The following is a 26,491-nucleotide window of genomic DNA, read 5'->3' on the forward strand; positions in this document are numbered from 1 at the left end:
TCAAACTTAGATAATGTTGGTTGAATTGCTCCAAATTTTCAGAAAACTATAAATTTTCAGGGTAGATTTGGGCTTGTTCGGTTACCTTATGTGAAGAACAGGTTACCGAACTCATCTGAAAGTGTAGTTCGGTTACCTTTTCCATATACGCAGGTTACCGAACTCGTTCTTTAATGGAGGTTTTTAGTTGTTCGGTTATCTTTTCCATACACGCAGGTTACCGAACTTTGTTTATAGGACTTACAGAGTAATGTTCGGTTGGTTCGCAAACTTTACCCCAACAACATATCTAACCGAACTCCACATGTATGCAATTAGTGAAGAGTTCGGTTTGTCAAGATTTTTCGCGAACAAACCGAACATAGTGGAACAAGTTCGGTTAAATTGAAACTCAACATAGTAGGCAAAATAACACAGTTCGGTTACATTGGAAAAAAATTTTCTTTTTGGAATATAAGTAGAGTTCGGTTACTAGATAGTTTTAGAAATTTTTGCGAACCAACCGAACAAGGTAGGTAAAGTTCGGTTATATCATAACTCAACATAGTAGGAAAAATAACACAGTTCAGTTACATTTTTTTTGTATTATGGGTAGAGTTCGATTACCAACTAGTTTTAGAATTTTTTGCGAACCAATCGAACTCGGAGTTCGGTTATGAAAATTAAATTCGTGATAACCGAAGTGTTCTTCGTGTTCTTGGTTTCAGAATGTTCGGTTACAAAACTAGTTTTTTTAAAAATATTCCTAACCGAACATGCCACTTTAACATCCATTTAAACCATATTTTGATGATTTCTACTCAATTTTCCTATCCAAAAACGAATTAAAAAGATTGATGGGTTTTTCAATCGAACGAGGAACGTCAAGGAAAGAGAGAAGAAGAAGAGAATAAACTTTTTTTCAAAACTAAAAATTTTCGATTGCTCTTTTGATTATGATTTTGGTTAATAAATTCATTTAGATTAGATGTATATGATTAGATTTATATAATTATTAAGTTAGTTTTAATTTAAATTAAAGTAAAGGGTAAATGGGTATTTACCTAACTTTGGGACACCCCTTATAAGTATAGGAAGGTTGGCCTAATAAGACCATGGTCCCCCAAAAAAACCATGGTCCCTAAAAAATCGTTCTTTATATATGAGAAACCTAATTACAGATGGATGGGCCACCGGCCACAGACATATGGGCCATGATCCTAGAGACCTCTTGGGTTTTTGGTTGAAGTAGTTTGGAGATTTGGGCATTGTGTGTTCTTGTGTTATGACTTGAATACAATGCTTCCCATTCGTAAGGGTCCAGTTTTGAAGGAGTTCAAAATCATGGTGTGTCAACAAATTTTGGCTTGAATAACAATGCTTCCCATTACGTGTTAGTGTTGCATTTAACGCAACAGAGATGAAGCCTTTGAATGAAGATATAACGCAGAAGAACTTTGTACAGCCTAAAACCTTTTTTGATTACTCCCTCCGTTACTTTTTAATGGGCCAGTTTTTATAAATAAATATTTCAAAAAAATAGGTCAGTTTCCTAATTGTGAAAGTCAAATGTTACTTTAATTTTCTGGGACCACTTTTCTTTTAACTTCTTTTTTTGATGACAAGTGTTATGTGGACCATTTCACTTATTTTTTTTGGCTGACAAGTGTCATGGTGACCATTTCACTTCACTTCTTTTATTGACAAGTGTCTAAATGATCATTTTCAATAATTAGTTATCTTAATTTCCTTAATTTTCTCAAAAAAAGAAACTGACCTATTAAAAAATAATTGATGGAGTATTTTTTTTGTTTACTTCTTCTCGGAGGTGTTTGGAAATTGCGAACATCCTTCCACCTAATCGCTCAGTTAGTGCTTTTCTTTTGCACCATGGACTCGAAGTAAACCAGTCTAGAAGAAAAGGGTTGTTTGTGGACAACACCTCTTATAACCTGCAACAATATAATCGCATAAATGGAGCTATGCATTGAACTAATAGCAAGGTGGGACAAGAGCTTGCAGGTTCATTCAATATTACGAGGAAAAACAAAAATATGAACAGCACCCCAAAAATGAAAATGATACAAGAAGGAGAAATGAAACACATGTTTCATGCTTATTAGCTCTTAAACGCCTGTTATTCCAAGAGCTATATCATAGATTTGCACCGAATACTCTTGTCTATGTGCCATCTCAGGCGGATACGGTAACTCAGGAATCCGTGTATGCATTACGACAACCATTTGGATAATCTTTGGCCGCATCAACAAAAGCATAATCAAATGACATATTACACAATTCGCGAGGCTTTTCGAGGTCGATTACAAATCTCGTGCCCGATGTGCCTTATGTACTATTCTTTGCTATCATACTTCCGCTGATGAATTTGTGTTATACACTATTAATGACCCAGGTAACATTGTGATTATTCAACCCATTGCATGAATATTACACTTGGATTTGTCATGCCACACCCGAACTGGAAGTCTTTGTTTGGGTATCCAGGCTTACTCAAAATGAAAATAACAACAAGGTAATCTTCAAATACAAGTTTTATGTCGTGTTCTTGATCACCTCCTATTCGGATCCGACTCCGGATAGATGTATCTTCTTAATTGATTGCAACTCTTTCACGACGTGTGCCATATCCATCCGTTCTCTGGGTGTTTCAGTTGAACACAAAATGCCAAGGTTGACAATCCCTGTCGCAGCATCGCGTAACTTGGCATTATTCTCAGTATTAGCTTGAATTTCGCTGGTGTTTCCATCACCATCTTCAGGACGGACAGGAACAAGTAGTGCAGGATCGATAATTTCCATTACTCGGTCTGTAAGAAGAGCCGTCTTAGCAAAAGCATGCAGGTTTAAACCATCTGTGAACATGATATCTGTAGGCCTCCTTCCAGTAATCATCTCTAGTACCATGATCCCATAACTGTATATGTCTCCACTGGTCGAGACATCGCTACCCATTCCATACTCTGCATATATGCCAATAAGAAAATAAAGTATTACACATTTGACAAAATGCTGGAACGCTATACTATGCACAAGCTTGCCTAAATGGGCGATATTTTTTTTTACCTGGAGCAGCATAACCAATCGAGCCCCTTATACCGACTGAAGTACTGGTAGTATGGTGTTCCGTTTCAACATTGATGATGACATCGCCAAGAAACTTTGCCAATCCGAAATCGCCAACATGACCGTTCATGTCATCATCAAGTAAAACATTGCTTGGCTTTAGATCACAATGAACTATTGGTGTCTGACAATGATGATGAAGATAATCTAATGCTGAAGCAACATCAGCGGCTACATTTAGCCTCTCTATAAAGCTCAATGATCTCCTCGCTGACCTTTGAAGCTGTTCGCCATCTCCTACCGGGTGCAACCAACTCTCTAGACTTCCATTTGGCATGAATTCAGAAATTAGAGCTTTGAAATCATTTCCTTTAAAATCAATACTAGAACAAGAAGTCAACATCTTCACGAGATTTCGATGCCGAATGCTTCGCATTGCTTCACATTCAGCCATGAAGCTTTTTGAAGCACCCCGTCTCTGGAGATCTAGTACTTTCACTGCAACAAATGTTGTCGTCTCCTGGCTCAGTGTTAGTAAGCCTTTGTAAACAGATCCGTAACTTCCAACTCCCACTAAATTTTCCGAGGAGAATCCATTGGTTGCTTTAAGAAGCTCACTGTATGAGACCTTTCGAAATTTATCTTCCACAAGAGTTTTTAAAGACGAAGAACTGATTGTTGCTTTTCTCCTCCAAAACCATATGAGAAAGGAACCCAGGAGAATAACACATACAACAACTCCAAAAATTATTAGTAGAAGTCTCTTGAGATGGAATTGCTTGCTTTTCTTTTTGGATGCATGGCTCGGGCAACTTGGTAGACGCAGTATGGGAATTCCTCCACAAAGCTTATCATTTCCATCGACCGAGAATGCACTGATGTTCTTGAAAACACCTAGCTTTGGTACTTCGCCTTCCAAGTGATTTGAAGACAAATTCAGATACACGAGGGAAACAAATGTTTCAAAATACTTGGGAATTTGACCAGTCAAGTTATTCCTTGAGAGGCCCAGGTATTCAATTCCCTTTAAACTTCTTAACGATGGAGGAATGACCCCTTCGAATAAGTTTCCATCTAGATGAAGCTCTTGTAAACCGAGGCAATTCTTGAAAGAACTTGGAATATTCCCAGATAATTGATTATTTGATAAGTCGAGGCGGACAATCTTTACCAAGTTACCGATCTCTGAAGGCAAATCACCAGTTAAGTGATTGGAAGATAGGTCCAGCGAATCTGACAGGGAAGAAAGACCAAAGAGTTGTTTTGGTATCGTACCGGTAAGTTGATTTTCATAAAGGTACAATAATCGCAGTTTACTACAGTTGCCAAAATTTGACGGAATGTCACCATGCAATCTATTGAAACTAAAACCAACTACTTCTAGCTGAGTGCTATTACAAATGTTTGATGGTATTTTTCCAGAGAATTGGTTATCCTCAATATTTACAAGTATTAATTTGGGAAGTTTTCCTATGGAAACAGGAACACTTCCGGTTAACTGGTTACTTTCCATGCCTAATCCGTTTAGACTCACAAGGTTCTCAATTCCAGGAGGAATTTCACCAAATATATTGTTTTGCCCCATGTACAACTTTGTAAGCTTTGTCGAGAGGTTGGCTATGGAAGCTGGCAGCTGGCCGGATAAATTATTGTAAACTATAGAAAATAGTTCTAGGTGACTACAATTTGATAATGAATTAAAAAAGCCAAGGTCATCTACTTCACCACCTCCAAGATGATTTCCATCAAAAGTTACTATGATGAGACCGTGCAACGAACCCAGTTTAGGTACAGGTCCAGTGAACTGATTCTGACTGACATCTAGTATAGACAATTTGGAAAGATTGGATATCGTATAAGGAAGCACACCAGAAAATCTATTCTTACCTATATAAAATGTTTCGAGTCTAGGGAAACTAGTTCCAATATATGGCGGAATGGATCCATGGAGTTTATTAACGCTCACAGAAAAAACAGTGATGGAAGAGATGTTAAAAATTTGGTGTGGAATGGTTCCTGAAATGTTATTTACTGAAATACTAAACTTAGATAATCTTGATAACTGGCCAAGCTCGGATGGAATGTTACCTTGTAAATTGTTCCAACTTAGATCAAATCGAGTGAGAAACGAAAGGTTTGAAAGTGACACTGGGATGGTTCCTGAAAAGTAGTTCTTCATGAGGTGTAATTGTTGAAGCATAGATAGGGAACCAAGTTCCGCAGGAATTCCTCCTACCAAATTATTCTGTATTAATGCTAAAAGCTTGAGACTTTTACAAGAGGATAGGTTCCTAGGAATTTTTCCCGTAAGTGAATTATTTGCCAGGAAAAGAACTTCAAGTCGAGATAAATGACCAATTTCTTCCGGAATTCCGCCTGAGAAGTGATTATCGAACAAGACGAAATATTTTAAGAAAGAAAGATTTCCTATATATGGAGATATTGAACCTTTCAGACTCATGGATCGTAGATCCAAGCCTACGACCCTGCTTGGATGCCGACGACCGCACTCAATTCCTGTCCAATTGCTGCAGTGAGACGATTCATTCCACGAAGTTAGTGCTCCCAATGGATCATTTATATTGTCTCTAAAAGCAAGTAAAGATAATCGATCAGTTTCAGCAATGAGATATTGTGATGTAGGTAAAAAATAATTGGAGAATAGAAGAAGGGTGACACAAATGATAAATATGAAGCTCCTCTTACTAGATTTCATTGCTGCAACTAATTTTTTATGAAAAGCTTATGTCACACAAGTTGGACGATATATCTCAGGTTCATCAAGTGCTCATATCTATAAACAGAATCACTGTAGAATATGGAAATTTCACATCTGCATACGAACAGATATTGTCTTGAAGACAGATAATGTTGTAGAAAAACTTATGAATCTAGCGTTAGGTATGGCTCAACAAGTAAGATACAGAGTTATTTATGATTCCGAAACAGATGTACAGATCTCAACAACTATCAAAAAAATGTAAATACAAAGTTACAAACGATTAGAGATATCAGACATAAGTCAGATTCAGCCCTGAACCAGATCCATACACACTCACACAATGTGCCCATGGCCCACCAGAGGCTTCCCCCGCCTGGCCTAGTATCTTAAATTTGGAAAAAAAAAAACTAGTACAGTATCTTAAATTTGGTAGACCCAGGCGGTGCTTTTCATTTCCCAGACAAATAGCTTGCATGATTCAGACATATATCTGTAATCATGATTAGGGCTGCACAGCAGGGTGAGTAGAATATGGCCTATTTCGCCACCCTACCCGCTGCATGGAGGGTAAGAAAAAATTTACCTGCCACCCTACCCGCGGGTAAGAGTGGCTGGTATAATCGGTTTTCTCCCTTCATTTTTTTCTGGTATCAAGTCTTGCTCAAACATCAGCTGAAAGCAGTAACAAGAGATGTGCTTTAAGACTAATATACTCTGTATATAACATAGAAATAGGAACAAAGAAAAATTGCGCAGTGAAGATAGTCTGCTTTTGTCGACAGCAGATGACCATTTGGAAGCGGCAAGAACGAGCAAGACTAGCATGCAACACAGCGGCTGCTTCTCCAAGTTCATCGTCACCAGATATGAACCCAGCAAATTTCCTTACTGCTGCGTATTGCGTGTTCCATTTTTGAATGTGTAAGCCTTTTGCTGGAGGTACATTAGCTTGGTTCTCTTTAGGGACATAAAAGCTAACAACGAATGATGATGCACAGAATGGCCAGTCGCTTGGGGAGATTTGGGTGATAACTGGAGCAGTCATCTCGATTTTCTTCTTGTATACAGTGTGTTTTTGACCGTCATAGAAACACGATTCCTAGCAATTCCCTGAACATGACCACTATAACACAGCCAAGCACTATCTAACTTGCTGGAAAACATAACAAGTAACCAACTATAGTCTATAGATGATATAAATTTTGGGAACGCAATTTGGGTGTCATAACATAAGTTCTCTGTTTAAATTCATTTTGGAAAATGAAACAGTACTGCCGGTTTGGACTCAAGCCAAGCAGACTCCATAGAGACAATCACACCCTTACAAGTTACAACCGTCACACACACCTTTACAAACGTATTCTATAAATGAAGAAACCGCAACATGTTTAATGTTAAAAAACCTGCCACACCGTTCATTTTATTTCTAAACATCCTCAAAAAATAAGAAAAAAGAAACCGCACAAAGAGAGAGATGGAACGATGAAGACAAAGACGATCAAAAAAAGAATGCAGAAACGGAATGTTATCAGAAGGTTTAATTCCTGCGGAAATGAAGAACTTAGTGGCATCACAAACACCATGTCATGATCAAATATGGGAATGTTATCGGAAGGTTTTATTCCTGCGGAATCTTCTCTCAAGAGAGATAGAATCCACTTCCGACAATCGTACATTACGAAATAGATCGGCAACTCGCCAAACTCGAACATGCATTCCATGACTTGGGAAGCACTTCTTCGGGCAAGTCCAGTGTTTGAAAGCTAAAAAGCTTTGCATGATGCTCATAATTGCAGTATTAAAACTGAACACAATCATCATTTATGTGTTTCAAAGACTAACCCTATGAATGATGTTATGGTATTATAGAATGTCATCAAAATTACCTAAAAATGCCCTACACAGATAATGAAATAACTACACTCAGACATACAAAATTAAGGACAGAAAAGAAACAAAATATACCTGCAAACCAGTGGCTATTGTGAACCCATCAGAAAAAGACAAACTTGTCCAATTGTTTAAATTGTCAAACACTCAGCCAAATACATGATTTATTAATCAAGACTCAAGAGACAACAAATACAAAACTGGGCCTTCTTTGCAAGTGTTCTAGTAATTTCACTAAGCATACAACAAAAGAGAGTCGTGAACATCATTAATCTCATTAGAAATAATCACCTTATTTGTCAAACAGCTTTTCACTGTCATAGTACAAAGATTCGAATGCAGGATAAGGAAAAGCTTCACTTACCCTCGTTCTTTGTTGGGTTAGCCCTCCAGGTTGCAATAAGCAGAGAGCCATTCGTCTTGCGCTCACTTACAAAACCTAAAATTCATACCAAAAGTCCAAAATGTGAATATAAAAATACTAGACAACTGAAGAGTAGCAATTGCCTTTAAAGACATGGGTTCAGAGTCGCACAATCAAAATCTCACTGAAATTGTTTGAAATATTGAAAATCTATACAATTAAAGACATGTGTTTTAGCTAGAAATCATGAAGAGACAATCTATCAATCACTTTACATATGACCAGAGATTTTAAATCCCATTCAATTGCCTTTTGCTCCCATCCCAAACAGAATCCCATTGAAACTCGTCCTCCATGAGGAACAAACTAAATTCCTAGGAGAAATTGCATCAATCAGTTAACATGCATGTTAATTTCTCACAATGGCAATCATATTACTCAATTGGTTTCGCACAATGGCAATCATATTACTCAAAGAAACACCCATTCAGATTATCAAAAAACAAATGATATTTATGTGATCATGAGCTTACCTAAGATTGGAACAATATATTCTCCATCATATTTTGGTGAAGGAGGGCCGGAATTAGACTATTAGAGTGTCAACGAACCAACCGAGTAAAGGGTTTTAAACGAGACCCTGAAAGATGAACATGGGATTAGTAAGAGTAAGGTCTACGGTTTGAACTTAGAACTGTGAAGAAAGGTGCAGGGAATCTGGGAAGAAAGAAGAAAGGGGTTGGCGTTTTCTCTGATTTTTTGTGTTCGAATTGACTAAATAGGTAGAGGAAAAAGCAATTTCGAACAAATTAAGCAGGAAAAGAAAACAAATCATCTTATTATATTAGCGGGCAGGGTAGGATGGATTAATTTCGAGCTTCACCCGTCACCCTACCCATTTAACGGCGGGTAAAAAATCTCTGGCCATATGATACGGTAAAACAATAATGGTACAGTAGAAATGCGGGTACGGATAGGATATGTGCGCCGCTAGTTATATCATTGTATTCGGATTCATGATTTTATGGATACCCTATGATTTTTCTTATAAATTTTTAAGAAAAAGGATACAATTCTTTTATAAATAGAATATATCAAAAGATTGTTGGACAAATGAAAAGATCATGTAAAAATAAATTATCCTTTATTGATAGTCCTATACTTCTCACTACCAAGGAAACCAACATGGCTAGAAATATCTCAACTCTAGCATGGAATTGCAGAGAGATCAACCAGGACACCACAATTCAGCATTTGCACCCATATTACTCAGAACAAAACACTTGAATTGGAAAAATGAGAGGAGCTACAAATTCGAACACCTATGGTTATCCCACCCCAATATACATAACATTGTTAATGGGGCATGGACAAGGGAATCAGATGACGAGGTGACAACAAACCTCCAAATCAATACGATACACCGAAGCTGCAATAACATCCAACAATTGCGAGATCAAAATAATAATTGGGTTTTCGACCAAAGACAGATTGTTGACATATTACTTCAACATTTCACAAACCAATACACAACAACCAGTACCAGATTGGATGAACATTTATTTTCATCGATCACTCCATGCTTAACAGAAAACCGGTGTAATTCCTTGACACGTGTTGTATCAGACGACGAAATCAAAGAGGCATTGTGGTCAACTGGTTCAGAAAAGTCTCCGGGACCAGATGGATATACAAGTAAGTTTTTCAAAGTTTTTTGGGAAACCACAAAACTGCAACTCACTGCAATGGTCAGTGAACTTTTTGACAACCTCAATTTGCACCCTCTTATGAATCACACAAACCTCACATTAATTCCAAAAGGAGATCATAATCCATCATCCGCGTCTGGATCCATCTACCATTGGAGAAATTCAAGGATTCTGAATTGTGTTGAAAATCCCTGCAACAATTTTTTTTAGAAGCGCAGTTGAAACCACGGTTAATTGAATGTTTTACGGCATGATTAGGCTTTTACGATTAATTAATTTTGTAGAGTTGTGGTCCATAATGCTTACGAAGAAGAAATTATGCCTATCAAACAAAAAAATACCATGAATGAACAAAGGTAGGAGAAACTGGATCATGTTTGTGGGTGTAAAATGCCTTAGTGTCATGCTTTAAGATTTCAATTTGGATGCAATTAAGTTTATCTTGGGATTTTGGACTTCGTGGTTTGTATAGCGGTGGTTTTCATCGTTTTCTGCGTGGTTAAACTGGGATTTACTTGACAAAGATGATGTTACCAGTGTTTAATTCTACCTGTGGGACAATAAATGTCTTGTGCTGGCGAAGTATGTGCAGTGGTCATGTGAGCATGTACTCTGATGCCCTACCCTGGCATCCTTACATGTCTTGTTTTGTCCCTACCCTGCAACTGAACTGAAAGTAGGATTGCAACTTTGGGCACTAAAACCCAATTGTAGATTTAACTGAAATGGTTAATAGTCTCACATGATGCTATGTTCTGACCGACAACTTGGTAAACTATTCATCCTCACCAAACCAGTCATAAATACTCCCTGATGGAGCCTCACAGACCGGGGTCTTATTTTTTCTTTGCTATGCAAGTTTATTGACCGAACCCTGGCACAATGAATCCTGACATTTCATATATTTTTTTAATGAAGGTGATGCATGCTATAGTCAGACTCATGAAAGATAAAGCAACATTAGTTACCCTAACATATTTTCCTGATTCGAACAGTAGTACTCGGGTTGTCGCCATCTGTCGTACTGCTTTCTTAAGCATATATTAGTATTTGGGTAGCGCCACTGTCGTATAATTCCCATAACCGCATAGGTGTTCATTTTTATTTGCATGTCTTTATCATCTTTTGATTAGTTTTTCAATGGACATGGCATGCCATGTCAATCATGACATTTCAATGACGTCTTTTTATCAATGGACATGTATATACCTCCAGTAATTTTTCTTGTAGTTGAATAGACATTTTGCACGAAACCAATTATGGTTTCATCTTATTTATGATGAAACCAATTTTGGTTTCATCTAATTTTTGCTAATTTTTGTCGACGAAACCAATTTGTTGGTGATATAATAATATTTTTTTTATTGAAACCAGTTTTGGTTTCATCTAATATGTGTTTTTTTTCTTCAGATTTTATGTTGACGAAACCAATTTTTGTTGGTGAACTAGAAGGACATATTCTAGATATATTTCTTTACCTGGTGAGCTGGAAATACAGTCAGGTTATGAAGATCCGTCTCATGTCTTTTGGACAAAATTACTGAATAGGAAAACCCCAAGGTGGAGATATTTTCCTGCTGCATCCTCACCTTAGAGGATCCGTAAACGAGTTCAATATTTCCAAGGCTCATTGGAAAATGAGAATTTTGACAGTGATGATGTCATGAAGAAGAGAAGGAAGGTTCTCACCGGTACCATTGTTGCGGGAGAATCTGAAACTCCAGATTTTGATTGCTCCATAAAAGTTGACGGTGGTGACAGGTTTCATCTTATTTGGTTTCATCATTTTTCTGTTTGGTTTCATCATTTTTTTCTTATTTTCTTGAATATTGATCAATGAAATTCATTTTTTGTGGCGGCGGCTGGTTGGTGGTGTTGCTCGGCGACGATGGTGGTCGTCGGTGGCGGTGGTGGTTAACATTAACGATGGTAGCGCGGTGGTGGTGACGGCGGTGGTGGTGGGCGGCGGCGGCAGTGGCGGTGGGCGGCGACGGTGGTGGGCGGCGGCGGCAGTGGCGGTGGGCGGCGACGGCGGTGGTATTGCTGTTGAAGCGCAAAAACCAATTATGGTTTCATCTTATTTATGATGAAACCAAAATCGGTTTCATCGTATTTCAACAATGTATTTCTATCCATGAAGATGTATAATACCTCTTAAAAAATTTCTTGCAGGTGATTTCTCACGAAACCAAGATGAAACCAAAATCGGTTTCATCTTATTTATGATGAAACCAAAATCGGTTTCATCGTATTTTTGGGAGGTGGTGGTGGTGGGCGGTTGGGGTGCTGGTTTTGGTCGGCGGTGGTCGACAGTGGTGGTGCTGGATGGTAGGGTGGCTGGTATTGGTGGTGCAATTACGTAGTATCGGTGGTGGTGGTGGTGGTGGTGGTGGTGGTCGGAGGTGGTGGCGGTGGCGGTGGAGGTCGACAATGGTGGTGCTGGATGGTAGGGTGGCTGGCAGTGGTGGTGCAATTGCGCAGTATCGGTGGCGGCTGCGGGCGGCGGAGCGGTGGTTTGGTGGCGGAGCGTGGTGGCGGTGGTGGTCGGTGGTGGTGGCGGTGTGGTCGGTGGTGGGTGTGGTGGCGGTGGTGGTCGGTGGTGGCGACGGTGGTCGGTGGTGGCGGCAGCGGGCGACGGTGGTGGTCGGTGGTGGCGGCGGTGGTGGTCGGTGGTGGCGGTGGCGGCAGAGCGGTGGTGGTCGGTGGCGGTGGTGGTCGGTGGTGGTGGCGGTGGTGGTCGGAAGTGGTGGCGGTGGTTATCGGTGGCGGCGGTGCTTATTGGTGGTTGTTTGTTTCTTGTTGGGGGTGACAATATAATAAAAATTAAAGTGTGGTTGATTTTTGTTTTTGTTGGGATGATTTAAACTAGAAGGGTAATATAGACAGTTTATATTAAATGGGTTTTTGTGAACAATTTGTTTTGTTGGAGTTTTTGTATATGAATAGTAATACCTTTGGGGTTATAACTCGCGGACCGATATTTAAAAGGTAAGAAGACTTGATACTCACAGCATATGCTATTGCATATCCGTCGAAGGTGCTTGTTCCCCGACCGAGTTCATCGAGAATAACTAGGGAATCATCAGTGGCATTTCGAAGAACAGAAGCTGTCTCCATACACTCAATAAAAAAGGTACCTACAAGATAAAGATTTCCGTGGCCAAAAATAAATAAGACAATGCAAGGCGAGTGATGACACAACCATTCCCATGACATGTGTCGATGACTTGAACAGATATAAAGTAGAGCTACGACCAATTTAGAACTTCTTTTTTTTTGGATAATAGATTAGAAGAACTCACTCTCGCCAGTCATGATACGATCAGTTGCACCAAGCCGTGTGAAGATAGTATCTCTCATCAGGCACAAAGCAGCCTAGCTGCAGAAGAAAGGAGAAAGGATTACAAAAAGACGAGAAAAATAAATCAGATTCAACTTAAGAAGTTAATTATCCATCATCCATGCGAGAAATGTGCTACTTGGAAATTATCAGATTCAACTTAGACAATTCCTGAGGCTTTTCACTTAAAGCTTGTTTGCATATCTCGTGCGTGATGAGCTTATGGATTCTTCGCCGATGAATTTGTGTTATCCACTAGTATTATGATTGATGATTATGAACTTTTTTTGCTCGACAACGAAAAGGATATATTGGTAAGATCAGCAGCTAACCACCGAACAAACAGACATGGATAAAAAAGCCAGAAGACTAGCAGGAAAGAACAAACCCAAGCAGAAAGAAAAAACAAAGAACAGGTATGACTCCGAACTGGAAAACACATAGTACACTTGGATTTATTGTGCATCCGAACTGGAAAACAACTACAAGGTAGTCTTTCAATTACAAGCTTTGTTTCATCTTAATCGTCACCTATTCAGATCCGACTCTGGAGAGATGTATAATCTTAATTGATTGCAACTCCTTCACGACATAATCCCAAGGTTGACAATCCCTGTCACAGCATCGCATAACTTGGCCTTAGTCTCAACTAGAACTTCATTGATGTTTCCATCACCATCTTCAAGACAGACAGGAACAAGTAGTGCAGGATCAACAATTTCCATTACTCGGTCTGTAAGAAGAGCCGTCTTAGCAAAAGTATGCAGGTTCAAACCATCTGTGAACATGATGTCTGTAGGCCTCCTTCTGGTAATCATCTCTAGTACCATGATCCCGTAACTGTATATGTCTCCACTAGTCGAGACATCGTTACCCATTCCATACTCTGCATGCCAAGATAAAAGTAATGTATGACAGTGCGCTCGAATGCTATAATATGTAAAAGCTTACCGAAGTTGGAGATAGTTTTTTACCAAGAAACATTGATGATGACTTCACCAAGAAACTTTGCCAACCGAGCCCCGTATCCCGACTGAAGTACTGGTAGTATGGTGTTCCGTTTCAACATTGATGATGACTTCACCAAGAAACTTCGCCAATCCAAGATCACCAACATGACCGTTCATGTCATCATCAAGTAAAACATTGCTTGGCTTTAGATCACAATGAACTATTGGTGTCTGACAATGATGATGGAGATAATCTAATGCAGAAGCCACATCAGTGGCTACATTTAGCCTCTCCATAAAACTCAACGATCTCCTTGCTGACCTTTGAAGCTGTTCACCATTATCTACTGGGTGCAACCAACTCTCAAGACTTCGATTTGCCATGTATTCAGAAACTAGAGCTTTGAATTCATTTCCTTTAAAATCAATACTAGAACATGAAGTTAACATCTTCACGAGATTTCGATGACGAATGCTTCGCATCGCTTCACATTCAGCCATGAAACTTTTGGAAGCTGATCTAGTACTTTCACTGCAACAGTTGTGGTTGTCTCTTGGCTTACTGTTAATAAGCCTTTGTAAACAGATCCATAGCTTCCAACTCCCACTAAATTTTCCGAGGAGAACCCATCAGTTGCTTTAAGAAGCTCTTTGTATGAGACCTTTCGTAATATATCATCCTCAGGAGTTTTTAAAGACGAGGATCTGATTGTTGTTTTTCTCTTCGAGAACCATATGACAAAGGAGCCCAGGAAAATTACAAATATAACGATTCCAAATATTATTAGAAGAAGCTTCTTGAGATGGAATTGCTTGCTTTGCTTTTTGGAACCAGGTCTCGGGCAACTCGGTAGACGAAGTATGGGAATTCCTCCACAGAGCTTATCGTTTCCGTCGACTGAGAATGCACTGATATTCTTGAAGACCCCTAATTTTGGTACTTCGCCTTCCAAGTCATTTGAAGACAAATCCAGGTACACGAGGGAAGAAAAGGACTGAAAATACTCTGGAATTTGACCAGACAAGTTATTGCGTGAGAGGTTGAAGTACTGAATTCCCGCTAAACTTTTCAAGGACGAAGGAATGACCCCTTCGAATAAGTTGTCATCTAGATAAAGAATTTGTAAACCAAGGCATTTCGTGATAGAACTTGGAATATTCCCAGATAATTGATTATTTGATAAGTCGAGGGTGACAATGTTTACTAGGTTACCGATCTCTGAAAGCAAATCACCAGTTAAGTGATTCGAAGATAAGTTCAGCAGATTTGACAGTGAAGAAAGACCAATGAGTTGTCTTGGTATGGTACCGTTAAGTTGATTTTCAGAAAGGTCCAAGTATTGCAGTTTATGACAGTTGCCAAAATTTGACGGAATTCGACCTTGCAATCTATTTCCACAAAAATCAATTCCTTCTAGCTAAGGATTATCACAAACGTTTGATGGGAGATTTGGTTACCCGAAATAGATTGGGAAGTTTTCCTATGGAAAGAGGAATATTTCCAATTAACTGGTTATCTTCCATGGCTAATCCGTTTAGGCTGACAAGGTTCTCAATTCCACGAGGAATTTCACCGTATATATTGTTACCCCCCATGTACAATATGATAAGATTTGTCGAGAGGTTGGCTATGGAAGCTGGCAGCTGACCACTTAAATTATTCTGAGTTATAGAAAAATTTTCTAGGAGACTGCAATTTGATAATGAATTAAAAAAGCTAAGGTCATCTACTTCGCCACCACCAAGGTGATTCCCTTCAAAATTTGCTTGGATGACGTACCCAGTTCAGGTACAGGTCCAGTAAACTGATTATTGCTGACCTCTAGTCTAGACAATTTGGAAAGATTGGATATCGTATAAGGTAGCTCACCAGAAAATCTATTTGCATTTATACCAGATGTTTCGAGTCTAGGGAAAGTAGTTCCAATATAGGGTGGAACGGATCCATGGAGTTTATTAACGCTCACAGAAAAAAAAAGTGATAGAAGAGATGTTAAAAAGTGTTCATATATATAAATAGATTCACTGTAGAATATGGAAATGTTAACATCTGCGTACGAACAGATATTGTGTTAGAGAGAGACATGGTGTTATAAAAAACTTACGAATCTTGTTAGGTTTGCTCAACGGGTATGATACAAAGTTATTTATGGCTCAAATATTTCTGTAACAGATGGATGAGCCAAGTGAGACCTCGAGTCAGCTATCAAAAAAAAATGAAAATACAAAGTTACAAACGACTAGATATCAGACATAAGTCAGATTCAGCCCTGAACCAGATCCACACACAGTAGTACACCAGTAGTGGTCATGTATCATTTGGGCCCGAAAGAGCTCATGGGTGCCCATGACCCACCAGAGGCTTCCCCGCCTCGCCTAGTAGGGGTGAGCATTTTATCCGTAATCCGCGGATTTAACCGGGACCAACCGTATTTGTGCGGATAGATGTCCGGACCGTTCGCTAATGAGTTGGATGCGGATGGGATTTTTGAAATTCAACGGATTACGAATTGGACCCGGATGTAACCTTGAAAATCCGTTGGACATCCATACCCGTTATATGAAGGGCATTTATATAGTTTCTAGAAAATATATGGATAGTTTTGGAAGTTTTAAGGTGTTTGCTTAGAGTGTTGTCCATGACACTTTTATATTTATATGCATATATAAAATGTGTAGGACCTGTAGGTTATATAAGAAGTCATCTATATTGGCTTTACTTTTTCATTATAAATTTTAACTAACACAAATCGATTGGATCCGTTCATTCGTGCTTCCATTGGATGTTGTATTGGATGCGGATGCCAAATTTGAAATTCGTAGTGTAATGGATTGGATGCGGATGAGGTGAAAACCGGTCCATACCGGCCCGTATGACCTAGTATCTTAAATTGGATTGGGAAGAAAAACGAGTACAGCATCTTAAATTTGGTTGACCGAGGGGTTGCTTTCATTTTCATTTCCCAGACAAATAGCGTGCATGATTCAGACTTGTACCTGTAATCATAATTTTATGGGTACCCTATGAGTTTTCTTATAAATTTTTTTTAAAAATAGAAACTCAAAAGTTTGTTGTACAAATAAAAAGATCATGTAAAAATAAATTTCCCGTTGTTCCAATTTATTTGAAGGTTATGGTTTCTCACACATATCAAACAATGGTGAGCGTTATAAAATGGGAACATTACCTATATACCCCTACTATGAGGTCCCTTGCAAATATATCCTTTTGAACTTTACAAATACCCCCAAGCTTAATACATTACTAAAATAAATACCCTATTTTATATAGTGTATATACAAAAAGGGCTAACCATTAAAAAAAAAAAAAAAAAACTCTACTACCCCCACCACTGTCCACCACCAAGTCCACCGCCGCCAACCACCACCGCTGTCGACCACCACCGCCAACCACCACAACTGTCCACCACCGCCAACCACCACAACTGTCCACCACCGCCAACCACCGCCGCCGCTAACCAACACCACCAATGTCCACCGCCACCAATCACACTGCCGCCGTAAATAACTGCCACCCACCGCCGTCAACCACCACCACTGGGGGGTTAGCCACCGCCGACGACGACCACCACTACCATGTGGAGTCATCTAGCAGAAGTTGTGTCCATATCCGAGGCAACTAGTTCAAGTTGTCTCCAATAAATAGTGTCCATACCGGAGGCAACTAGCTGTCTCCAAAAGTGGAGGCAAATAGCTCAAGTTGTCTCCAAAAGTGGAGGCAAATAGCTCAAGTTGTTTCCAATAAATAGTGTACAAGAACAAGTTGCAAAATAAAATGGAGCCAACAAATTCAAGTTGTCTCCGAATCTGAGGCAACTAGCTCAAGTTGTCTTCAAAAGTGAAGGCAACTAGCACAAAGTTGTCTTCAAAAGTGAAAGCAACTAGCGCAAGTTGTCTTCATATATGGAGGCAACTATCACAAGTTGCCTCCAAAAAATAAAAATTGTACACAAAAAAGTGAACCTAGTGTGAGTTGAACACACATCTTCTGACATATAGTCAGTTGTGCTACCATTGCACCACAGATTCGTCAATACAAAGTAACATATCAAAATCACATACCAGCACCTGCCACTTCATATCTCTTTTCAGTGCACAACCAACAATTCGAACCACCACCAGACAGTATCACATCCTCCATCTCTGCTAATGCAACAACTTCATGACCACAAACTCTACCTGCTAATCCACTACCTCCATCATTGCTGCAAACAAACAAAATTGGAAGCTCAAAAACTCTGCACATTCACCTAATATCCACCAGTTCAACTGGCTATAGCAACAATTCAACGCAACCTAATCTCAGCAACTCAACACAACCTAATCTCCGCTAGTTCAGCTGGCTATAACAGCAACTCAACGCAACCTTGTTTTACCATTGCACCACAGATTCGTCGCAACTACTTTAAGATATATGTATAAGATAATTTTAGATGCATGAATGGACCCAAAAACATAACCAAGTTTCCTCCCAACTGGAATAAACTAGCTCAAGTTGCATTCAAATCTGGAATCAACTAGCTCAAGTTGCCTCCAAAAGTGAAAGCAACTTTATCAAGTTGTCCCCAAAATCTAAAGTCCATGAACGAAATTGAGGAAACTAGACAAAGTTAACTACTGTTAATCCCAGGAAAAAATGGATATATGTATGTATGTTCTTGTCCAGATAGACTCAAGGATCAAAAATGCATCAAGATAGAGAATACCTGAAAGAATATGGAAGAGAATCTAAATATAAACTGGTTAGCCAATAGCCATCCTTCTCAGCTCCATGATGCTCTTGGGAATAGTGTTTGAGCACTTCATAGTGGTGTCAGGGAATCAGTAATTCCCCAACCAGCGACTCCTGAATCAGTTCACACCACAGTGACTAGAGGGGAACATCAATGCAGCTATATACACCTGTCAAGACAAAAGAAATGCAGTATTGAGTATGTTGCATGCATAAAAAAACGAAATTATCATTACAGATACAGATACCAGTTCTGTAAGATTTTTGCGTGCACAAAAGAAGAAATTTTCATTACAAATACCAGTTCTACAACTATGTCAACGTTCCTAGTTCCTGGCATTTGTGAATGTGTAAGAGTAGTTGAAGTTAGTATGGTCACACATATTAAATGAGTGACACATCCCGTGACCGCTAACAAACATCCTACCACAATATATACAAATCAAGAATGTGTTTATCAAATGAACAATTACAATTAGGAAAGCACCCAGTAAGAGAATAATTCTAGGTTCATACAACTGCCAAAATGAACAATTACAATTAAGATCATTTTTCTGTTTGGAAACAAGATGCTTTTCCACGCACTCATAACCTTCAGCACCTCCTCCATCACCAAATGTCCAACATATATAGTATAGATAGTTTGTTCACAATTTTAAAAGTTTTTCCATAAAGGCTACAAAATGGATCCGCAAGGGCGATCAAATCCGGCAAAAATGGAATCTATAAAACTGTACCTTGTGCAGATGAAAACCAATATCTCCTGATGTGTGAAGACCGACCGTTGCTCAAAAAAAGACGTGGAAGCATTTTTCATCTATAACATATTAGCACAACGGGTTTAGCAAAGCATTAGAAATGAGATTGTATCATTATCAACATGATTTTTCTGATAGTATTATCACTTGCATACCTATCTAGTTATGTCAGTACCTACAAAAGCTTAACTTTCAATAAAAAATATACAGAACAAGATTGTGGAAAGAATTACCCAAGTTTTTATTCTACCTTACTTATATCAGTCTATGCCTATTATCAAGTGGGAATCCTTAATTACTCCACTATCAGGTACCACTTCTATGACTACTACGAATCCACACCATCACCTCCACTGCAAAACAAATATCCACCACCACCACCAGAACAAGCACAACAACCACCACTACTGCCTTCACTGCAACACCAATAAAACAAAAAATTAACTAAACCATTACCGGTAAACACTTGAAACACAATCACACAAAATTGATTTTGCTTAGATTTATGGAATCAAAATCATAAAAAAAAAGGAAAACAAATTTAAAATATTTAATCGATTGTTTACCTTATTATTTGATATTCATGTCGTTTGGTATTCAAATCAATCTCCAAACCATATCATTAATTTTACAGACATCCGTCTCATTCATTTCCAGTTATGATCTTGATTTTATGAATTTAGGTCTAAATTTGTAGATCGAATCTAAAAATAATAATTGAATTACCAGAAATTGATTCGTAAGATGAGATTTCTCCTTAACCTTCAAGATGAACTACTGATAATAATGAATTTCTCTCGATCTCAGACTCTAAATTGATTCTTCGGCTAGTCTAGTCGCTAGTTAAAATTCATTCCTTTCTCAATTATTCTGCCGAAAACTCACTCTAAAATGAATATATGTCGACTAACATGTTTCGAATTGAAGATTGCAGCGGAGATGGAGGTGCTGGTTGTGGTGGAGGCAATGGAGATGGAGATGGAGTTGGAGACGGGGTGGTGTGAGCGATGGAGATTTCTCTCTGTGTTTAGGGTAAAAGAACAACGAAAATAAGATATAAAGGTTAAAAAAGGAATTCTGGGAATTATGTAGTTACTAAAATTTTCGATTATACCACTGGGGGTATTTGTAAAGGTTCATAAGGGTACTTATACAAGGCCCATCAAAACTGAGGGCATATATAACATTCCCACTTCTTATTCCGTAAATGTTTTTGATACTAGTCTCCAAACGTTGTTTAAATGAAAACTTATAATTCCAAAATAAAATGCAATGATGTTATTAATATTTTTGTGGAAAAATAAGAAAACTTCAAAGTGATATAGGCTCGGAGAAAACCCCTAAATAAACCTTATTCTAAAGTGGATGGAGGGAGCAGCTCACTTAACCGACTGGCCTTTTCATTCTCGCAATCATCAATTTTTTTATTGTTATTCAGCCTTGTCCGTTCAATGGACGATTAAAAACGAGGTAGATCGGGCATGACACGTTACTTAACTAGGCTAGGGTACCGGACTTATGCCAATTTACGACCTCATAGATGAAAAGCATGTCATAATTAGGTAGTTGAAGAACTCATTACAATCAACTATGTCCCGTTTCATGCTTCAAAGAAAAAACAAAAAAAAAACTATGTCCCGTACGTTTAAATTTTTTTGATTTTTTTTTCATGTTATCAACTAGGTTGAGTCCCTACCACATATGACCCTTTTAAATGGTGTTTTGACCATTAATTAAAATACATGGATAAGAGTTAACAATATTATCTCGTTATGACCTTGTTTTTAATCTATTATGTACCCGGCAACCGTGCTACATGAACAGTAGAATAACAACTGATCCGATTAGGAATCCAAGGTGGAGGTCGGCATAGAATTAAAAAATTCTTCTTTATTAGACGTTCCTGAATGGAATAGTTAATTCTATGCCGCAGAAAAAACTCGTGAGATTTGAGACTATGAAAAATTAACTGGGAATTAGACAATAAAACAAAACAGAGTTATTCCAAAGTAAAATTAAAATCCCTCTATCCATATAAGTTTGTTAATGGCTAAGCTCTCGCTACTTAATTAGAACCAATTAATTAATTAATTTAATTTATATAGTCAGATTAGTTAGTTGAGTTATATAAGTTATGAATTATAGTTAGTTATAGATAAAGGGAAAAATAAGAAGAATTTTTGGAGTAAAAAATTGAAAAAAAAATTAGGTTTTGAGAATTTGATAACCAAAATGATGATTCTTATTTAATGATTCTATGTATATAATTTTATTGATTTAATTCGTCAAATGATGGCAAGAATTAACTTATCTTTCTTTTGAATTAAACTGCCCAAAAACTTTTGCAGGGTCGATGATGAAACTTCAATGCCAACAAAAATTAGTCCCAAACTTTTAACTAAAAGTCAACGCAGTTTTTTTAGATAAACATGACGACTTTCTGATCTTTGAAAGTCGTCAAGTATAACGACTACAAATTGTAAAAAAGAAATGCAGGTGCACGACTACGGTACTTTAAAAAAATTTATCAGAGTCGTTAGGATTTACAAATAAGACTATGACGACTCTGCTTCTGAAGGCATCGTCGTTAATGTTAGACCACGCTGACTGTGGATAGATTTGACAAAAGTGAAACCCAACGGATATATCTTCCAAAAAAATATAACCATTGTATATTTCCCTATATAATACTACAACTGTTCTACTACCTTTCCGCATATACGAAAGGTTACCCCTTCTCTATTTTTCCAATACTTCACTTATGTATGCTAGTAATACTACAACTGAAGAATGAAAAATCCAAAAAAGGAAAGAAATCAAGAAACAAATAAAAAATGGAAAAATAAATTGATGAAAATACCGATTTGATTAGAGCTTATTGCATGGTGTTGGATTTTCCTGAAAAAAAACGACCCCATAATTTCTTTTGACGGTAGGTTATAGGAGTATGGTCTTACAACAATTATGAGATATATAAATTAGGTTACTCAATGCATGATGCATATCGGATGATTGTTGTTGAGAAATGGTGTTTTAAGTAAAAAGAATTTCTAGTTAGACACAACAGGAACAAGTTTGGGGAAATGAGAGTCGTTTGCTCACTTCGTAGCAAACGAGTTACTATGAACTCGTTTTCATAACTAGAAGTTATATTGTTAATGTAGCCATGTTTAATCAAAGTTTTAAACTGGGCCTTTTCTTTGAAGTAAAAACATAATCTACTTTGTTTATGTAATTTGGTTTATTTATGATAGTACATTGATTGCAATTCTAAAATCTAACTCACTTTTGTAGGAATCACGGTTACACTGAGCATGTCAAACAAGTATTTTAACCCGCTATAGGCGGGTTTATTCATGATAGTACATTGATTGCAATTCTAGTGGACGATTTTAGTACCACGAGGGTTTACAAAATATGTACCCACAAAATCTAATCAAATACGCCCCTTTGTCTCAATTTTCATCGCAATCTTCTGGACAATCGTTGGGAGATTTATGGTCCAGGTTATAGTCTTGGTTTTTTTCTTTCGTAAATTAATAAAATTTATCAAATATAATTTGTATTCCTTTATCTTCATAGTATGCATTTTTGCTAGTCTCTCCGACAAAAAACAAACACAAATCTATGGACAATCGTTGGGAGATTTATGGTCCAGGTTATAGTCTTAAATTTTTTTCTTTCGTAAATTAATAAAATTTATCAAATATGATTTTTATTCCTTTATCTTCATAGTATGCCTTTTTGTTAGTCTCTCAGACAAAAAGCAAACACAAATTTACTGTTAGTATTTAATTGGAAGATCATATGTAAAAGAACTGCGAAAGTTACTTACGAATTCTTTAATGGACAATCCTAAAGTGCTAAGTTAAAAAACCACTTTTATGTGGCTACATAATATATTTTTCCTTTTTGGATAATTTGGTTCATATCGTGTATTTGTTGCAACGTTCTTCGTTTTGTATTCCCATAATCTTTCCCATATTGGTTCCACACCTTCCCCCAAAAGGTTTCAGATGGAACTGATTTTTATTGGACATCTTCACGACAGGTTTGATTATACCAAGCTTTAATTATGGCCAAATATATTCATTTGAATCATATGGTGCCATACTTTTAGGGATATCAAATAAAATAGATTGTGCAGATAATGAAATGAAATAGTGTGTTGTTTGGTAGAGAGAATAAGTCAATTTATTGGATATTTTTGACACTAGACGTAGATAAAGTTAGTCATTATATTTCTACTTAAGTCTTTGTACCTGTGTTTCTATTTAAATTTAAAATCTGACACATTGGTCATGGTCAAAACTGTACCTTGATGACTCTTCCAAAATTTTATCCAGAATGGGGTTAAGTTTTTGCTTTTACGGTCATCATGGTAAAAGATTTATACCATGACGACTCTTCTTTAGTCATCATGGTTTTTATATTCGGACCATGACGACTGCAAAAAAATACTTCCAGAATTGGATTAATTAAGTTTTTTCCTCAACAGTTGTCATGGTATGAAGATTTACACCATGATAAATTTTCTACATTCATCATGGTACCAATCTTCAGGTGATGACGACTCTTTCAAATTTTTATCTAGAGTGGGGTCAATTTTTTTCCTCAATAGTTGTCATGGTAAAAATCTTCAGACCATGGAAACTCTTTCAAGTTTTCATCCAGAGTGGGTCAAGTTTTTGCCTTAACAGTCGTCCTAGTCTGAAAATTTATACCACGACAACTCTTTTACAGTCTCCGTGGTCGATATTTTTGAAGCATGATGACTCAGATAATTGCAAAAAATATTTTTTTCAAAATCGTTTGTTAGAGTGAGTGCTCGGTTGAACCCACATACGTCGGTATATCAAGTCTGTATTCAAATTTAGATGCAAAAAATATTTCTTGATTTGTAGCCTACTAAAGAATGCTTTGATCTAGATTAAATTAAGTAGTAAAGTCTTAGAACTTCCAAATTAATCTAACAGATTGAAGATTGATCGACAACATCAATTAGAAGAATTTCGTTAAAGTCCTTAATGATGAAAATTGTTTTTCTTTTCAGACTCTGCTTTCTTCTATCTATCCATCTTTTGTAGAAAATACATATGGATTTAATAATGAATCAATTACAAAGATAGTTCAACAATAATGATTCGCGAGCCTAATATAGACAGTTCTTGAACCCAACATAAGGTGAGTCCTCCTATGGACTTTTGACACATTGAGTTCACGAACCCAAGTTATCAATGAGTTCTCCTATAGACCTTACAACTTGGGTTCACGCATTATGAGTTTGTTGGCGCAATCTATAACGAGTTTTCCTATAAACTTTTTCTAACTTGGGTTCGCAAACTCACATAGTAAGTTCACGAACCAAGTATAGGTGGAAATTCTCATGTTACCTTATTCTTGAGTTCACGAACCTAGTACATAGGCCGACTCAATCACTTGGTTTTAGGTTCATTCTCTCAACTTTGTTTCCAAGGTAAAATTTTCACATGCTTAGGATTGTTTTTTCTCAGACAAATGCTTTGCAAGGAAATTTCTAATTCTTTCCAATAATAGATCTAACTTGAGAATTAAGTTGTAGATCTTATTTTAGGCAATTACCACGAAGTGTGCAAATTGTTTATTTTTGGTCTGTTGAAGTAATCTATGGGAGTAATTCTCTTATAGAATTTACTCGACGCTAAATATGTCTACTACTTTAAACCATTGAAAAAACTTCAATGCAAGTTAAGTTCTAACTAAAGAATAAATTTTCTATAGCTTAGGAAAGAGCTTAGATTCAACACTCATCAAAAAAAATTGAATCTCAACTGGAATTGGTTGATATAAGCATTAACGCATACCGATTGTTGTTGGTGTTCATTTAACACAAAGAACATCACCCAAAATCGGTGCATAGGGTACACACACATCAACAAAAATCGGTATACGTTGGTGTCTATATTAATTGATTCACTAACCATGTTTCAATTTTTGCACAAACCCGGAAATTCTTATCTCTACATTATAGAGCATGAAAATACGAGTTGAACGCAAAAATAATGAGGTTATTCCGATATCGGACGAAGAAGTTATGAGCAAACAATCGAAGCAATGCCCAGATTTACAATCGCTGGATAAAAGGCATTTATGTAAACCGATTCTTGCAAACAAAAATCTCATAAAAACTATTGAATTTAAGTTTTTTACAATCGGTACACGGGGGAATCAACTGATTGCGATCAATCGGCCTACGAGTCTGCATCATTGAAACGAGGACTTTTACCCAGAATCGGTGGATGTTCATTGACATAACCACCGATTCTCTTTGATGTTTATCGAAATGATGAACTTCGCCTAGAATCGGTTGAGGTAAACATTGAATCCACCGATTCGGGTTAGATTTCAGAAAAAATGGATCATGAAAATATTAATTAAACATGGATCTACATGCTCGAAAAACCTAATGTATAAATTATTAAGTTCTTTTCATAAAAATCAGAAAAATAATGTGTTCGATCGATCAAGAATTTTGATAAAATAAAAGAAAATCATGTTTTGATGATCACAAATCCCAAACTAATAATTTCACTAATCAATTTACTAACACAATTAATTAATATTAATTAATTATGGGAAAATTAGCCATTAACGAAAATATGTGGATATGGGATTTTTTATTTTAATTACTTCATAATAACCCGTTTTTGTTTCCTAGTGGTAGTAAAAATAAAACGTATAAGCCTCAATTTTTTTTTGCTAGACCTGATTCAAATTTTTATAAAAAATATAACAGTCTTACAATGAGTAATTTAAGAGTCATTAGCCAGGTAATTTAATACTCTTTCAATTTCAGTAATCTAAGATATAATTTTTTTTGAGACCTGATTCTAGTATTTATAGAAGATATAACAGCCTTATAATGAGTAATTTAAGACTCATTAGCCGGGTAATTTAATACTC

The 26,491-nt window shown here is 37.2% G+C and overlaps 1 protein-coding gene and 1 long non-coding RNA gene across 7 annotated transcripts; both read right to left on the minus strand.

Annotated features, from left to right (window-relative positions):
- Positions 1 to 2,201: 2,201 nt before the first annotated feature.
- Positions 2,202 to 6,228, minus strand: LOC113299710 (probable LRR receptor-like serine/threonine-protein kinase At3g47570). 5 transcript variants are annotated; one of them, XM_026548783.1, is made up of 3 exons: positions 5,770 to 6,227; positions 3,064 to 5,591; positions 2,202 to 2,960 (listed from the first exon to the last, which is right to left on the minus strand). In XM_026548783.1, exons 2-3 carry the CDS (start codon positions 5,522 to 5,524, stop codon positions 2,557 to 2,559), a joined length of 2,865 nt encoding a protein of 954 aa, XP_026404568.1. In that variant the 5' UTR covers positions 5,525 to 5,591; positions 5,770 to 6,227; the 3' UTR covers positions 2,202 to 2,556. The 5 variants fall into 5 exon arrangements, with proteins under 5 accessions (XP_026404568.1, XP_026404567.1, XP_026404569.1 ...); XM_026548782.1 differs by having other exon boundaries at positions 3,064 to 5,651; XM_026548784.1 differs by having other exon boundaries at positions 3,064 to 4,296; positions 5,152 to 6,225.
- Positions 6,229 to 18,105: 11,877 nt separating this feature from the next.
- Positions 18,106 to 20,561, minus strand: LOC113299711. 2 transcript variants are annotated; one of them, XR_003335163.1, is made up of 5 exons: positions 20,276 to 20,561; positions 19,800 to 19,965; positions 19,529 to 19,608; positions 18,766 to 18,961; positions 18,106 to 18,264 (listed from the first exon to the last, which is right to left on the minus strand). It is a non-coding gene; the product is annotated as an uncharacterized LOC113299711 (long non-coding RNA). The 2 variants fall into 2 exon arrangements; XR_003335162.1 differs by having other exon boundaries at positions 20,116 to 20,561.
- Positions 20,562 to 26,491: the final 5,930 nt, after the last annotated feature.

The sequence above is a fragment of the Papaver somniferum genome, chromosome 7 (assembly GCF_003573695.1).
Source record: "Papaver somniferum cultivar HN1 chromosome 7, ASM357369v1, whole genome shotgun sequence".
NCBI lineage: Eukaryota > Viridiplantae > Streptophyta > Magnoliopsida > Ranunculales > Papaveraceae > Papaver > Papaver somniferum.

Bases quoted from the DNA above. Each gene is read 5' to 3' on its own strand.
- LOC113299710 (XM_026548781.1), bottom strand. From the start codon at position 5,779: ATGAAATCTAGTAAGAGGAGCTTCATATTTATCATTTGTGTCACCCTT. The intron at 2,961-3,063 runs GTAAAAAAAAAT...GCATATATGCAG, and splicing joins GATTGGTTATGCTGCTCCAG to AGTATGGAATGGGTAGCGAT.